This window comes from Typopeltis vanoorti, chromosome 4, assembly GCF_054136105.1.
Source record: "Typopeltis vanoorti isolate ZY-2024b chromosome 4, IOZ_Tvanoo_1.0, whole genome shotgun sequence".
NCBI lineage: Eukaryota > Metazoa > Arthropoda > Arachnida > Uropygi > Thelyphonidae > Typopeltis > Typopeltis vanoorti.
The window spans coordinates 35297110-35315134 of NC_143552.1; the positions used below are offsets into that span (position 1 = coordinate 35297110).

General features: G+C 35.8%; 2 protein-coding genes across 2 annotated transcripts in view; one reads left to right on the forward strand and one right to left on the reverse strand.

Moving 5' to 3' along the window:
* Positions 1 to 887, reverse strand: part of LOC150107225 (uncharacterized) — a 34106-nt gene extending 33219 nt beyond the window's left edge. Inside the window, exon 1 of the mRNA XM_090391081.1 lies at positions 780 to 887. The gene's annotated coding sequence lies outside the window, so the exon portion shown is untranslated. The remainder of the gene's footprint in view (positions 1 to 779) is intronic.
* LOC150107224 (uncharacterized) overlaps positions 1 to 16618 on the forward strand; it is a 186527-nt gene extending 169909 nt beyond the window's left edge. The window contains exons 5-6 of the mRNA XM_090391082.1: positions 7276 to 7404; positions 16314 to 16618. Coding sequence (XP_090247208.1) covers positions 7276 to 7388 — 113 coding nt within the window. The 3' untranslated portion in view covers positions 7389 to 7404; positions 16314 to 16618. The remainder of the gene's footprint in view (positions 1 to 7275; positions 7405 to 16313) is intronic.
* The last annotated feature ends 1407 nt before the right edge of the window (positions 16619 to 18025 follow it).

The following is an 18025-nucleotide window of genomic DNA, read 5'->3' on the forward strand; positions in this document are numbered from 1 at the left end:
ACTTTCAAACCATCAAGTAACAATCCTTTGTTACTTATATTATCATCCTCGCTCTGAAATAAAATCTGTCATTTCTCCTTTCGTTATAATATTCTTTGATAAAATTATTAATTGCATGTTTGTGCAATATTTTTCAGTTTGAATGTGTTCGCTTTTGAATCCGTTCATCTCAAGAAAGAAAGAATTGTTCACATAGTGATTTAGTCTTCTTCATATCTAAATTAAATTCTTTTTGCGGCTTTAAAGCAAGCCTACTAATTATTGGAATTATCCCTTGCTGCTATTATAATCTCCAAGAAAGTAGTTTCTCTATCCTGTCAAATGAAATAAGAATTACGAATATGCATGCGTTTATAACAATTTACAAGTAGTATTCTTCCTGTTTAGCTGTTAAACATAACGAAAGTTGTTATTTTCTTCAGAAGTGATTTTTACTGTGAGAGAGAAAGAAAGACATGTATATGTGCTTTCCAACAACTTCTACTGAATTTGATAGTAATCATTTCAAATATCCATTAATATCTGGCTTTGTATGTTAAATTTTCAACTTACGATTAATCTGAGTGTTGTTCAGTATTAATTTAGGAGTATTTGCATTCCTAAAAACACCTCACGCATAAAATTTGAAAACTTAATGGCAAACGACATATTATAGTCATGCAGGGCCAAGTTTCGCAAATGCTTAATGTATTATCAGTCATGCTTATTAATAGGCTAATTGCAGAGTTGAAAAAATATGTATGTATGTATGTATATATATAGAGAGAGACATCACTCACCTGAAAAATTAGGTGCTTGCGAAATTCGCCCTTACTTGGTCGTTCAAACTCTATCGATAGATCGTAGGAGCGTGTGGTTGCTTTGAAGCTTGAAGCTGTCTTTTATACGCTTAAAGAGGGAGGTTGTACGAACTGAAAGAAGTGGCAGCCAATACGGGCAAGGAGTGTAGGAAGTGAGGCTATCCGGTAAAGCACGCTCGTTAAAACATTTTTATTTTCGTTTCAGCAATATCGGTTACCAAAAATGTTTCCTGAACATTGATGTTATCTGCGTTTGTATATGGCCAGTGTAATTAGTTTATACAGTACACATTAGTCACATTCATAAATTACCGTTGTGTTTATTTAATGAAAAAGGAACTCAAACATTGAGTTTTTTTTTTTTTTTAACCGGAGAAACTGTATTTTAAAATCATTTGTTGTATCTTCATCGTTACCCTAATAGTTGCTTTGAGAATTTAGCGAGTCGAATCATGTGATTCAGCACACACTCCTATAGATTTTAATGTTTTGGGTTGGGTTTATATCCTCATTAAAGGGATACTTCGAGATTAAAAAAAAAACGAATGAAATTTAAAATCAATCCATTTAGGTTATTACTGGTTTTAATTGCTGCTGGCTGTTCTTGTGAACGGCGATACGTTTCTTTTCTATCATGGGCGAATTGGTAAAGATGATGTGTCATTGATCATCTTTATCAATTCACTTAGGAAACGCTGGAATCTGTTATGATTAGGTATACATTTTTCCCCTTAAGTGACGAAATGTGTAGTTAAAGGGCATTTTTTTTTTTTTAGAAAGAGCGAGGCATTTTACAAGTGCCATCATAAGGCTGTGTCGTATCGTTCGTCTTGCTTTTTGTGGAAGTGTGAACTGAAAACTTCGCTCCGAATCTTTCATGCCACTTCAGCACACCGTTATACAAGAAGATGTGCATTGGGGTGCGTTTTTTTTTGGGGGGGGGGGGGGGATTACACACATACACCGACACGTGCCGCGTTTGAATATCCAGAGAGCCACTCTTAGAATCGAAGATGCCGTATTACTGAAAACTTGCCCTATTAGAGAATTTTAACGAAGGAAAACTAACGGGAAGTTATATGTTAGGAATAGGTAGAAAGATTTTCGTGTTTCCCTGGTTCATCTGTTTCAGAAGTCTCTTCGTGTATTCTGGTTGTATGGATTTGCATTGTATTGCCACAGATTAAGTTTTCGACAGCTGTCTTTTTCTGTTGCAGTTAGGTCACAGGTGGTGCTTAAGGAATGTAAACATTTTCCCTTCCTGAATTGTTCCCTTAAGAGTTTAGATACCCTGTGCTAGCCCTTTTATTTTCGCTTTTTATAATCTCTTGGCTTCGCATTACGAGGCTAGTGCGACATTTTTTTTGTTACTCCTACGAAGGGTTATTTGCAAACCTATAGTACATTTTATACCGTGGATGAGCTAAGGATTTTTCCGCCACCAGCTTTCTTTCAATCTGGGCCTTAGACTGAAAGAATTCGATGAGAAACGCTTCACTGCCATTGTCGAGATTTCTTTTTGAAGTAGTCTGACTTATCAAACCCATCAGCAACAATTTTTGTTAAAAAAAAAATAAGGAATACAAGCCCTCCCAAATTAAGCTGCAGTGATAAGTCAGAATGGAGATTATATTGAAGGTCTGTGAGTAAGGTGACAGGTTTTTTTCCTTAGCTATTTCGGGGATGGGGGCACCAGTTTTCAATGATACTTTTCTTTTACAAATATTGTATTTCTCGTACCTAATTTACCAAAATCCAGATTTTTATTTATCTTAACTAGGTGCATAATTAACAGGAGGCGTAATATTTTTCCGAAGCCTATCATCTTCGATATACCAGGATTCGTTGCCGGTTTTTCACTGAAGGCTCGAAAGACAAGCATATTAGATATTTGTTTTAAATGCTATAAGAGTTCGTAATGATAAATTAAAAAAAAAAAATCAGAGAGAAAAATAGGCCGAGACATTGAGACTTGTTTTGGGAACTAATGAGGTGACCATTCTGAATGCATTTTGCTAAATAAATGAATGTTTGGTTTTACAATAGGGGTATAGTGTTCGAAGCGACCATCTGAGAATGATCGGGTATAATCAATGCTTCAAGTATCAGGTTCCTTCCTGCCGCTGCAAGGGTGGGTGGGTGGGTTGAAACAGTGCCGTTAAGTACTTATCGTTCTTTTTTTCTCTTTTTTTTTTTAAATCAAGATAAAGGTTGCGTTTTGTAATAGTATTTCTGTAATAGTAACATTCGTTAGTATAATCAGATTTGTGACATTTACATGATGTCCCTTAAGTTTCACGTCTTTTTTTTTTTTTTTTTTTTTTCAGTAAGATAAATTTCGTATTAATAAGCAATGGGTTTTTTTTTTTTAATGCAAGATGAAACAGGTGAAAATATTCGTTATAATCTATTGTTGTAAAGGAAAATCTAACTGCAATTAAGTTAAGATTTAGTGTTCATACGGAGTACGCTTAAGCTTACTTGCATGATATGTAGAATTGTTTACTTTTAAGCAACTTAAGTATATATGCAAGTAAAACTTTGAGTCCAGTTAAATAGACAAAGCTGGGATCTTGTGTGCGCGCTGTTGATGCGCTTCGTCGGCTCTGTAACTCCGGCTGTTCGGTCCACTCTCGAAATGTAACATCAAAACTTAAACCTTTTTGCGTCATTCTTTTCAGGTAATTTTTGGAATCGGCAATTCCCTGCTGAAAATGACCTTCAGTGAACAATATTTGTACTAACGTTTTTCCTATACAGCATTTCGTTTGCGCAGCAAATGAAATGTTCCAAGAATAATTGAACCTCCTTTCAGTGTTGTAAGAACGGAAAATAAATAAAATTACGTTAATTCCCAAATGTCCTTTTACTTAGAGAAATAGCCAAGATATGTCTTAAATTTTTATCTTCTGTATATTGCTTTTTAATTTTCTTTTTAGATAAGTCGTAATTAGTGATTACTTTCTGTACACACAGGGACAGTTTTTAATATATTTTTTATTGCTTAAACGAACAAACTTTTTCACAGCCTTCTTTTTTCCCCAGCCAGTTTTGGAGTTCTTATCGATCTTTTGGCGCAGCGAAAATTGGGCTTTTATTTTCATGACTTAGTAAAAGCTGCTGTAAATCATGCAAGTAAATGTCAAGCTCATCCCTCTAGCAAACGAAATGCATTGGCTGGAAGTGAGTAGCTAGGAGTGTATTACTGCAGGCAGAGGTTTAGATGTGATTCCACATCCCTTCAAAAGAAAAGCAACAAACAAACATTGTGAAGTGGTAGATGAATTATTTTTGCCTCTTAATATAACACTTATTTTTATTGGGGGGGGGTTAAACTCCAGAGAAAAGTTCTAGGGGTTTTGTTATGTCTCATTCCTCTGATCTGTAATGTTTCTGATACCTGAAAGGATCCCATCTACACAATCATCCTGAAAACAGTTCAGATAATAACTTTTTCATTTTTTCATCTTTGCAGCATTACTCAACACTGCCACTCCTGACTTCTTATTGCTTGACATTATAAGAATACCAAGTTTAGCAGTCTTGATTTTTATTCTTCATTTCTTGGCTGGATTGTTTTTAGTTTTTGATCCAAACATTTGCATTACTTATATAAATCTTATAGGTATTGAAACATTTATTCACCACTCTTATTTAAATTCTTGTCCCTTATTCTTTCATTCCATAACAGATGTACCAAAGCTGTCTAAGATAAGAATCAGGAATATCCTAATTGGCTTTGGTTGTAATCTGTAGTTTCTTTTCCCCTCATAGTAACAGTATTAACAATAATTTAAGTGATGGTAGTAAATACTCGCTGTTATTTACTACCATCATTTAAAATTAAAGAGGAAATGATACAGTAAATTGTTATTTACTGTATCATTTCCTCAGCAACCAAGAGACTCAGTTTTCCTTTCTTTCACCGGATAATATCCTACCTCTGAACAAATAATAACCGTCAGCTATTAAGTAACCATAGTAAGGCAAATTTTTTGAGTTGGTTGGACATTTGATTCAAGATAATTGTAATTTATACTTTTCAGCTAGTCTTTTATTTATTTATTTATTTATTTTACACTAATGCATCCTATTGGAAGTATGACAAGCAGTATATATCTTGGATTCTTGAATCCATATAGTTTCTCAATTTAAGTAAGCTAGTGATCTTGTACCTCAGTAAGTCTAAGATTTTATATATATATATATATGGTTAGTTGATTAAGAGTTGTGTGCTGTCTGCATCCTGGGTAATTTCAGTCCTGTTGAGGTTAGGTTGATATAATCTTTGCTACTGCTTTAAATTTTCATGTTAATATTCAGTTTTATAAGCAGGTAGAAGCTTTCATTTGATCCTGTGGAGTATGTTTCATGGTTTGATAATCCTAATTTATTGTAATGCACAAATCAGATGTTTTAGTGTTCATTTAGATGCTGTTATAGACCGCGCGGTTAACCTAGCGGCTTTGCGCTTCGCCACCATGTGCCTGGGGAAGGAGTGTCCCAAGTTCAATTCCCATTGTAGACGTGAGGAATTTGAGGCTCTTCCTAAGGCATAGCCAAGTTAGCCGGTCTTGGGCGCGGTCAGTAGGGTTTTTTCCGCCAGTTTATCTGGCGTTTTTCATCCCGCAAAACAGGCAAACCGGCCCCGTGAACATACGCCTCTACAGTCAAAAATATACCCCCCCCCCCCCAGCGGCAGACCAGGCAACGGGTCGGTTGGGAGTATAACTAACAAGAAGTCGCATCTAAATAACATGCGGACCCTGCATAGGAATAACACGTAGAAGAAGAAGATTAGATGCTGTTATAGCCTCTTTGGTCAGAATGTGCCAAACTGCAGGTATACTGGATTCTGCATATTCCTGGTTGTGAAAGAGGGAGAGTGATTTCTTGATGTTTTAACAGTAGGTCAGATTTTTGTGGGAAGTCTGAATACCTTCAAACTCGTTGACACATGAAAAACTGTTTCTAGTGTTACAATCATAGGTCTCAACACTAACTGGATTCAAGTCATCCGATATCATCAACACAACCATGGCCGTCGGCAGATTAGATTGTGCCCTGAGGCAAAAAATGAAATATCTTCCCTGATGGATTATAAGACAAAAATATAAGAAAATCTCCAATTGCTAATTTTTTTTTTATTACAGAGAGACAATAATGCAAAGCAATTGCATAATAATATTAATTAAATGTTTGCTCTATGGGGGTATCGCACAATAAAACTGTTTACAAGCTCTTCTAAATTTAAATTATAAGCTATGTCTGTCTCTATCGATATAGTTGCTAGACCAACCAACCTTTCTTGGGTCATTGCTGTTTGCAAATAATTTTTAATCAGTTTAAGCTTGGAAAAACTTCTTTCCGCACTTGCTACGCTAACAATTCTTGTTAGTGTAGCGACGATGCCTATGGCTGAATGAGTGCCCTTATTAAGCCGTGCCGTGAGGCAGGCTGCCTCTTTGCTACTCTCTCTTCTCCTTTCCTGTTTATCCTTCTTAAAAACTACTGTACTCTTTACACTTGATACCAGTTAGTATGTCTGATTCTGATAGCTATGTCTTACTAATGCCTACAATCTGAGGTCTCAACGCGTATGCAGACATAATAAGCTACCTGCATGTTCTTTTGTATACTCTTGTCTGTAGTCTGCGTGACACAGTTGGACCACCTGCAAATATCTGTTCTTCTCTAGTGCCTTATATATACAGACATCTTTGCACATATTAATGAGTCCAAACTGGACGAACACAAAATCAAAATTGTTCTCTCCTTGTAATGATTTCCATGATAATGCCCATTCCCATCATTAACACAGTTACATAACATTGTGCATGCAAATTCTCACCATTCCTCCCATTATAATTAAGTTTCCCTGACTCTCTGTGTCTCATACCAGTTATTAATTTTTCAAGACACCTGATACCAAATGCATTCAAGTGCAGGCCGTCCCTCTTATACAAATCCAATCTTTCCTCAAACTCACTCCACACATACAAAATCTCACATCCATTCTTTCTACACAGCCTATGCATTGAATCGTTTGCCATCATAGCCCTTCTTCTTAATTACATTTTTATCATATTCAAGGTAATATACTTATGATTTTCACTTTCCCACTCTTGACTCTTGCTTCTTCCAATAACATGTGACTATTCGTATTGCAAGATAATGTTATGTCTTTTTTGCAAGATAAAGTTATGTCTGAACTTATCAATGCCCAAAGTTTATGCATTAAAATAACTTCAGTAATAATTAAGCTAAAGTCAACTTTAGTACAGTTTTCCCTCTTGAATTAAAAAAAAAAAAGTAAATTGTATTAAATTTAACTTTAGCATAGATTTATAGTCATTTTTCAAGAAATTCACTACAGTTACATGTTTTAGAGTATTTGTAACCTTGAAAGAGGTTGGTTCTTCTTAATTTTATGATTTATCTCTTCATTTTATGACTATGTTTCTTAATTTTCCAGGTCGCTATGTTGGAAGTAGGCCAATTAAATTAAGAAAAAGTACATGGAAGGACAGGAATCTTGAGATTGTTCGGAAAAAACAAAAAGAAAAAGAAAAATTAGGATTACTATGATAATGATGAATGTTAGGTTAGTACTTATTTTACTTAATGATCTTATATATACATTATATATATATATATAGGGTGATTATAAAATAACGTCAAGTGTTTAGAGCCCTCTAGCGAGTAATGTATTGGATGAAACACACCAATATTTGGTAGACGTACACAGTAGAGCATGGGGATTTGATTTAACGAAAAAAAAATACCAAAAGTCGCCAACAGGGGAAATTTTGGCGCTGCCAAATTAAATTTAGTAGATGTGACTAATGAATGACTAAATGGCAAATGAGAGACAGCACACATCGATTTCATGACGTTTATTGTTAATTACAAATGAGGTTCAATATGACCACCATTCTGATGTTCCATGAACTGTATACGGTGCACGACATTTTCCACAGTGGCTCGCAACATATCGGAATTGATTTGCCTTACGTGTAACGTTATTTGATCTTTCAAAGTTGGAATATCGGGTACATGTCCTTGATACACAATGCTTTTAAGAAATCCCCACAGCCAAAAGTCACAAGGATTGAGATCGGGCGATCTTGGTGGCCATGGCATGGGAAATGCATGACTAATGATTCTTCTGTCAGAGAAATGTTGTCGCAAAACACGCTGTACCTGAAGTCCAGTGTGGGGTGGTGCACCATCCTGCATGAAGATGGTCGAATCGAGACAACCTCTTTGCTGCAGTTGTGGAACCACAAAGTTCTGTAGCATGTTGGCATACCTGTTAGCATTGACGAAACAGGTCACTGGTCCCTTTTGGCGATTTTACTCGTAAAAGTATGGACCGATGATAAAAGATGTTGTAAATCCGCACCACATTGTGACTTTGGGCGAGTGGATAGACATCTGCAGACACATGTGTGGATTAGTTGCAGCCCAAATGCGACAGTTGCGTGTGTTAATATCGCCGTTCAAATAAAAGTGCACTTCATCACTCCATGAAATCTGCCACAGCCATGCATCATCCACTTCCATGTGTGCTAAGAATCTCAAAGATAAGTCGATTCATGTGGTCACATCAGCAGGGCACAATTCTTGAACATGATTGATTTTATAGGAGTAAAGCTTCAACATCTGATGTCGGATTTTCCACACTGTTGTGTATGCGATATCCGTTTGCCGGGATATTGCTCGTGCGCTGCTTGTACCCTGCACATTCATCATCTCGTGTTCCACAATAGCAGTTGCAACTTGTTCAACTTGTTGGTGCGTCCCCTGCCTACTTGCACTGCTAGAGTTCCAGTAGTTTCAAATCACTGAATCAGTTTTCGTAAGTTTGTTATGCTAATCGGTCCTTTTCATAAATTTTTCATACACCGAAAATCACGAAGACAAGCACTGGTATTATTGTTCCGCTGATAATAAGAGTTTGACTTACAAAGCACGCTCACATAAGGTAAGAGGCATCGAAAAGCAGTTCGTCTACAAATGATAAAAAAATCTCACAGGCTTTCCTTTTATTGCATGATCGCTCACAAGAAATGCATAATGCAAATTAATGCATTTTACTCGGTAAAATGCTAAAATTTCCACTGTTGGTGACTTTTGGTACTTTTTTTTTTTTTTTTGTTAAATCAAATCCCCATGTTCCACTGTGTGTACGTCTACCGAATATTGGTGTGTTTCATCCAATACATTACTCTGAGGGCTCTGAACACTTGATGTTATTTTATAATCACCCTGTATATATATATATATATATATATATATATATATATTTTTTATTTATTTTTTTTTTTTTTTTGCTAAAGCATCATTTCACCTTACATAACCTCACCCAACAATCAGGAATTTCATACCCTTATGGGATTCCCACTTGGTAGGTGAGCTGTATCAATTTTATAAAAAATCCCCCAGGATAACATGTTTTTCTTGAATTTTTTCCTGCTCCTTAAAAGTTAGGTGAAATGACATCAGAAATGTAATAAGTTATTATCATCTGAATTTATTATAAATGCTTCTTTAAGGATTTTAAATGAAAAATAAGTTGTATTTCATTTGAAAACATGGGAAATAATTTCAAGACATACTGTGAACACAAACCAGCAAATCACATTCATTGTCCAACCATCAGCAACCTCTTTGATATCCTATGACAGAAGCATAGGAAAGATCTAAGTATAGCTTTAGCTACTTACTTCTATTAGTATAGTGATTGACAATTTGTAGACAGGTTCTAAATTATGCTGAAAGTCACTTGTGGCATCATCAGAATCAGTTCTCTTCCTAGTTAGTGTTCCTTAATCTCTGTTAAAATGTCATAGGTTTATGACCAAAAAACTTCATGAATGCTAAAGTGATCGTGAATTTTTTTTGTACTTGATGAAGGGTTGTATTTCTTTTTTGTTAATGTAACAAAAGAAAATGCTACAGAACTGGGTGAATTTTTTGAAAATATGGCACTTTAAAAAGGGTTGTTTCTTTTAATTCATTAAATGAAGTAAATATTTTTCTGTGCCTTCTATACCTTAATGTACGATTTACTATTTAATACTTTCACCAATATCATAGAACAAAAAAAAAATTGTAGCGTTGTGTTGTTAGTAGCATAGATGTGCTAAGATACATGTAATACATGGCTGTAGAGCAGTGATTCCCAAACTAGGTTCTGCCAAACCTAGAATTATAAAATATTTTATATTGCATCAAGCACAAACAAATTTGGTATAAAAAAAAAATCATTCAGCTTTTTTGAAATTTTTTCTGTTATTCAAACTCTGATTTATGGGGAGCTTGATTATCACTCCATTATCACATTCTTTAGTGACAAATCACAGTATGACAGTCATTCCCACGTTATCAGTGCACATTTTTTAACCGAGAGCATGGTCAGACTACTTTTTCCATTGAAAAACAGACTTCTACCATTGTGTACTCAGCATTATTTGTGAACAAAAAGTGAAAAAATTGTGCTTTTTGGCCAACAGTTTTTCTACAACCCTTCATCAAAATTTTACAAAATTGTAAAATAGCCATCTATTTATTGATCCAAAGAGAATATTTTAAAAGTAATAAATTAAAGAAGCCAAGAAATTATATTTTTGGTTTAATCCTTTATCCAAGTGTAAGCAAACAATGCATTATATAGGAAGGTGGTCTGAAAATTTCTCTGCCTAACAATGAAAATACGAATTTATAATTTCAAAAATTATTTTTATTTTTTAATAAAATTTTTTAATACTGGACGTGGGTAGAAGGAACGACAGGATCATGCGAATGAAATTGGGTCTTGGAGAAGAGCGGGTGGTTGTATTATGTGTATATGCCCCGCAAGTTGGTTGTACAGCAGAGGAAAAAGATGAGTTCTGGAACGTGTTAGATGATGAAATGAGGGAATTGGAAGAAAATGAGATGGTGATTTGTCGGAGGAGACTTGAACGGGCACATAGGAAGACAGAATAGAGACTGTGAAAGGGTGCATGGTGGCCACGGAGTGGGAATGATGAACCAGGAAAGAGAGGGTTGTGGACTTTGCAGTAGCGTTTGATCTGGCAATTGTGAACGCGTTTTTCTTCAAGAGGGAAGAACATTTGATAACATTTAGAAGTGGTAACAACAGCTCACAAATTGACTACATTTTGACTAGAAGAAAACATCTTAAGGTTGTGACAAATTGTAAAGTAATTCCAACAGATCAAGTAGCACAACAACACCGACTGCTGTGCGCAGACTTTAAAATAAGATCGAAGATAAGAACTTCTGGTTGCCATGGGATGAAAACAATTAAGTGGTTTCGCTTAAAAGAGGAGAGTGTGAGGAATCGTTTTAGGGAGAGAGTGTTAGAGAGGATTTTGGATGGACTGGAAAGTGTACAAGATTGGTGGAAACATAATTCAAAAGTAATCCTGAGCTGTGCAATCGAGGTGCTTGGTGAGACATCTGGAAAGATTAGAGAGCAGAAGGAGGGTTGGTGGTGGAATAATGATGTACAAGTGGCAGTGACAGCTAAGAGGAAGGCAAAGCAGAAGTGGGATGAGTCAAGAGTGGAAGAGGACAGAGAGGTGTACAAAGAGAGAAAGCAAGAAGCCAAGAGAGTTGTGGCACAGGCGAAGGCCATGGCATATCAAGATCTGTATGATCAATTAGAAACAAAGGAAGGACAGAGAAAAATTTACCAACTAGCGAAATGTAGAAATAAAGCAGCTAAGGACATCTTACATGTGAGGCAGATCAAAGATGCTGAAGGAAGAGTATTATGGAGGGATGTGGACTTAAGAAACAGATGGAAAATATACTTTGAAGGACTTTTGAATGAGGAAAATGCAAGGACTCACAGAGGAGATGGGCAGCCTTCTGAGGGGATGGTGCAGAACATCAGTAGAATGGAAGTGACAGAGGCCATGAAGAGGATGAGGAATGGAAAAGCAGTGGGCTCCGACAGAATTCCAGTGGAGGCATGGAAGGCACTGGGGGAAGAGGGAATTGACCTGCTGTGGGACCTGTTCATGAAAGTTTGCCAACAGGAAAATTTACCTGAGGAATGGAGGAAGAGTACTCTTCTTCCCATCTACAAGGGTAAAGGGGATGCACAAGACTGTAAAAATTACAGAGGAATAAAGTTGATGTCCCACACAATGAAGATCCTAGAAAGGGTTCTTGATGGTAGATTGAGGGAGGAAGTGGAGATTGCAAAGGAACTATTTGGCTTCATGCCTGGTAGATCAACAACAGATGCTATCTTTGGGTTACGACAGATGATGGAAAAATATCGAGAGAAACAAAGGGAGCTACATCTGGTATTTATTGATCTGGAGAAAGCATATGATAGAGTGCCAAGGCAAGAAGTCTGGAGGTGTCTGAGGGAGAAGAAGGTGCCGGAGAAATATATCAGGTTGGTGCGGGAAATGTACAGAAATGTGAAGACAAGTGTTGGACCTGTTTGGGACAGACAGAAAGTTTTCAAGTAACAGTTGGCTTGCATCAAGGGTCAGCATTAAGTCCGTTTCTGTTTAATATTGTGATGGAGGTGGTAACAGAGGAGGTGAGAGAAGATGCACCTTGGACAATGTTGTATGCAGATGACATCTTGCTGTGTGTAGATTCAAGAGAAGAAGTGGAAACTAAACTGGAAAGATGGAGAAAAGTACTGGAAGAGAGAGGTATGAGACTGAGCAGAAGTAAGACAGAGTATATGTGTTGCGCAGTGGGCGGTGGCCAGGAGACAGATCTGGAGTTGGAAGGAAATGTCATCAGGAAGGTGAGAGACTTTAGATACTTAGGTTCAACAGTGGAAGAAGATGGAGGAGCTGAGAAGGAGGTGGGATGCAGGATACAAGCGGGTTGGAGGAACTGGAGGGAGATGGCTGGAGTGTTATGCGATAAGAGGGTGCCGATCAATCTGAAAGGCAAAATTTATAGGACAGTAGTGAGGCCAGCTATGACATATGCTATAGAAACTGTGGCCCTGAGGAAAAATAACATTAGCAGGATGGAAGTAGCAGAGATGAGAATGCTTAGGTGGATGTGCGGTGTGACCAGAAAGGATCATCTGAGAAATGACTATGTCAGGGGAACAGTGAAAGTTACGAACTTAGGAGCGAAAATACAGGAGGCAAGGTTGAGATGGTTTGGTCATGTGATGAGGAGGGAGGATGAATATGTGGGAAGAAGGGTCATGCAGATGGATGTGCAAGGAAGGCAGAAGCGTGGGCGGCCAAAGAAGAGATGGAGGGAGCTGGTAGAAGAGGACTTGAAGATGAAGAACTTGGATGTGGTGACAGCCCAAGACAGGAAGGTGTGGAGGAGACTCATAACAAACAGTGACCCCACTTAAGTGGGAGAAGCTGCAGAAGAAGAAGAAGATTTTTATTTTTTAATAAAAATAATTTTTCATAATCTCCCTTAAGACTAATACATTTATTCAGTGATGCTCCAGCACCATTATCCCATCCCTGTAATGTTTTTCAGTAAGATCTGCAAAATAGCCCTCTACAGCAGCAATCACCTCTTGATTTGAAGAAAAAGCTGACCAGCGAGGAAGAGTTTTAGTTTTAGGAAGAGATAGAAGTCAGAGGGAGCCAAATCTGGGTAATAGGGCAGATGTTCCAACAATTCATAGTGCAGATCCCTTAATTTTCCCATTCCCAAAACACCTTTGTGGGCAGATTCATTGTCCTGGTGAAAGATGATTTTTTTCTTCTGCAAACCGAGTCTTTTCTCATGAATTTTTTCATCTAGTCTGGTTAAGAGATAGGAATAATATTCTCCAGTTATTGTTTTACCCTTTTCAAGATAATTAATAAACAAAATGCCTTTAACATCCCAAAATACCGATGCCATGACCTTTCCTGCTGATGGAACCAACTTTGTCTTCTTTGGTGCTGAACAACCTGCTTCTGTCTGCTATTTTGACTGCTATTTGGATTCTGGTTGTAATGGTGAATCCAAGTTTCATCCATAGTAATAAATTGACACACAAAATCAGTTTTATTCTTGTTAAAATGCCCCAAGCACTGGTCAGAGATTTTCAATCGAGTACGTTTTTGATCTGTTGTGAGCTGGTGCGGCGCATGGAGAAATGCCTATAGTCTCAGCAATTTCATGCACTTTGACTCGCGGTCATCCAATACCATATCGTGCACTTGATCAATGATTTCTGGTGTTTTTACACTTTTTGGATGTCCTTCAGTTGGATCATCTTCAAGGCTGTTACGGCCAAGTTTAAACTCGGCAGCCCATTTCTTAATTGTTGAAAACAAAGGAGAAGAGTGCCCATGAACTTTTATGAACTTCAAATGAATTTCTTTTGGTGCCATTATCCTTCTTTTATCTTTGTTAAACCTTCTTTTACAAAGAATTTTATAACCACATGATACTCAGTTTTATGCATTTCAAGGGATACAGACAAAAATTTTGCTTCAGACAGCAGTATAAAACAAACTACTTGATAGAATGACTTGCAATTTCACATGGATGCTTATGACAGATGTACCAACTTAGAAAAAAAAAATCTTGCTGATAGTCTTGCCATCTATGGTTGAGGCCAAGAACTTTTCAGATCACCCTTGTACATAATATTAGACATCTTGGCATCTTTAATTTATAGTATAACCAAGTTGAAAAAACTTTCAACTTCATGAAAAGAAATCATGTCATTGAAGCAGATAATGGTTAACATAAAGATTTAAGTCATTTACTGATTGATGATGAAGAGCTTCAAGTGGATTTATCAACAAATATTCAAATATTTGAAAATTGTGCAAGGAGAGACAGGTTCATTCATAGCACTGAAGATAATCTTTAAATTAATTTTCATTATGCATATACCTTTATTTTGGATTTTAAGCTTTTTTTAAGAAAGGATTTTGAATTATTTGGATTGACATTTACAGGTGGCTTAGAATTAACTTATAGAATCTATTTTTGTGCACATGTATATGTTTGCATAAATTTGAGGGTTCAGTGATGTTTAGAAAGTCTTGGAATCACTGCTGTAGGGTATAGGATCACTTCTAATCACTAAACCCTGTAGCAAGTTACTATATCACCCATATGTAGAGATCACCTTTCATTAATTATATATATTGATGTGCTCACAATACTGATTCTTTTCCTCTTTGGTTTCACGAGAAAGCAAGTTCAAGATACACTGTTGTTTTCCTACTTTAGGGCTTTTCAAGTGTATGAGAAAAAGGTTTTATCCTGTTTAACACATATTTACAAAACATGTATATTTGCCTTGGCTTGGCATGAACATTTCCAAAATGAGTATTATACTGATTGTGTTGTTATCTTTATATGATCAGCATATCCTCTTACCCAACCATCAACTGTGAATTAGATTTATATGCGGTAATGGGATCTGCATATCAACATGATATTAGCATAACAAACAGTGATGGAATGAATGTTTTATATTGCATAAAAATGTCATTGAAAAAAAAATTGTCTTTAGCACTAAAAATTAGTAACATTATTTCTCTTTAATATTTGCTATCCATTGATATAAGGAATTTCCCTATTTGCACTAATGATTATGAAGTATTGGTTTGACATTAGATTATCCATTAATTTAATAATGAATTAATGGACTGTACAAGCACAGTTTAAAGGGAATCCTGATAAGAACAATATGATGAAAATTGGGATAAACCATTTAAAAATGAATTTAACTATAAGTAATAGAACCGATCTTTTTTATTTATTTTTGTGCTTTTCTCTCTCTCAAAAAAAAAAAAAAAAAAAAGATTTTAGGCACAAATCCATTGATATATATATATATAATTAGCACACTTGCTGCTCCTTTCTCTTGTATTCATAATGCACAACGATGTCTTCTTATCAGCCAGTTGTTTCTACTCTGATATACTTTTCATGTATATAGTTTCTTGTCATAGTCATCTGTGACAAGAAAATAGTACTTAACCTGGGTGGCATAATGAATTCAAAAAGCTATATGAAGAATACAATCTTCAGAATTCCCAACTTTTAACCATTTGTTCCGGTACCAACATATAAGTTTCTGCCCTTTTCATGAAAGGGATTGTTGTAACAGTCATAAATGTTGCATTTTAAGGCATATTGTTCTTCATGCAAAACACTTTTTCACTCCAGAAACAGATTGTTCATTTAACACAGTCACAATCATATTGGTAAAATAATCAATACAAATATCACTTATCAATTAACTTAAAGTAAGCAATTCTTCCTGTGCTTATAAATTTAAAGGTGCTATTTTTTTAATACATTCATTGAGCAAGTACCACTCAATAAATGTAATGAATTTACCGATCACTAAGTTTAAATACTCATATGAAGTGAGTTCCACAAAAAGTATTGTCATGAGAATGGAGCAGATGACTATGTTTGCTATCATAAACAGTCTTCAGGAAAAAATAAATAAATAAAATAAAAATTCTGAATGCTCCTTGTGAAATTAATATTTGATATAGTAATTTTTTGTTTTGTTTTTTTTTCCCCTAGCTGGTGATCATATGACATTGTGTTGCTCTAATGCCATTCCATCTGGCTACCCTAACCACACCAGAGTTATGCATTATTCATAACTGGAAAGGGTTTTTGTCGTTGCAGTTATGAAGACACAACAAGCAATGAAGAACTTTGATTGCTGTATTTGTTAGTGTTTGAAAGATATATGCATCAGTGCATATGTTGAGCAATCAGATATGAAAAATGGTGTTCAATGAAATGTTTTTAAAAAAAATGTTTCTTGTATAAAAACAACCTGTATAGATAATTTTCATTAAATTTGTGTATGTTCTTTAAAATGATAGTTTATATGATTCCAGAATTACACTGCACTTCCAGCATAAACACTCATTTTCTTCCCATGACATGTTAAAAGCAGTATGTCAAAGTATGGAAACAATTCAAAGACTCATAAATGTGTTGTGTATTGCATCTAGCCAATTTTATTATGAGAAGAAAATGTCTACAAGTCTATTAGCAGAATAACCAAACAAAAGTTAGTAATGTGAATTCTGTTCTAGATGAGGACCAGATTAAATAACTCAACACTGACTTCTCAGACTTCTGTGGATATGGAACAGTTTTAAATCCAGTATTAATTCCACATGGAGATGTTGATGGTTATGACCTAAAGTTTGGCTAAATATGTAGATGAAGTGTTCATAATGTGGCCCAGCTTTGCAAACCAGTCACAAGATTTTGTTATTAGTCTTAACAATATTTATCCTTGGATTATGTTCACTGTGAAATTGGAAACCAATAGATTTTTACCCATTCTTAGACACTGTCCAAAGTCTCTGAACAAAATAAACTTATCTGCTCAGCTTACAGAAAGCCAATGAACACAGATGCCTATATGCAAAATCCCACTGCCATTCATCATGACAGATTGGAATTATAAGAACCCTTTGAGACAGGGCTTACAAGATCTCCAGCAGTATGTAAAAAAGAAATCAAGAATTAGAATACCTCAGTTTCATCCTCCCAAAAAATGGCTTTAATAAAAAACTGATTGATAAAATTCTACCCCCCCCCTAGAATTATTAATTGAACAAGAATACAGAAGTGCAGTATTTTATCAAGAAATAAAAGTTGCTCTCTTCCCTCTAAATAAGATTTCAAGTCTCTTTAAACCTCCAAAAACCATCCCACTTGCCACTCAAGAAACCGCGGATATTCAAGATCATTTGCAGGTATGATATCTGCCATGTAGGATAGACAGACAGACTGGTCAGGAGAGATGTACATTATCAGAACACATCAAGGATGTGGAGGGAAAAAAAGAACACGTAAATCAGGATTAGTAACATGTACAACAGACACGAACACCAAGTACTATGGCAGAGTACTGAAATGGTATATATATTAACTGCAATTTCTATGCTAGAGCATTCAGTCATCTGAAATGTTAAAGAACCCACATCAGTTCAACAAAAAACAAGGCATGATCTTATATCAGGTTTGAGTCATCTTTCATTAAAAACCTAATGCATACAGACCTTGGATGCTCATCGCATCACTAACCACCAGGATACAACATAAAAACATTCACAATTTCCATTGTTAGTCTTTCCAAATACTATGTACTAATGTTACCATTATTGGCTTGTCACCAAACTCAGTCATATAATTCAGTTTTTTTCTCTCCTGATAAAGTGTGCTATAGGAATACATAAAACTAGTCTAGATCTAAATGCATTTGTTCT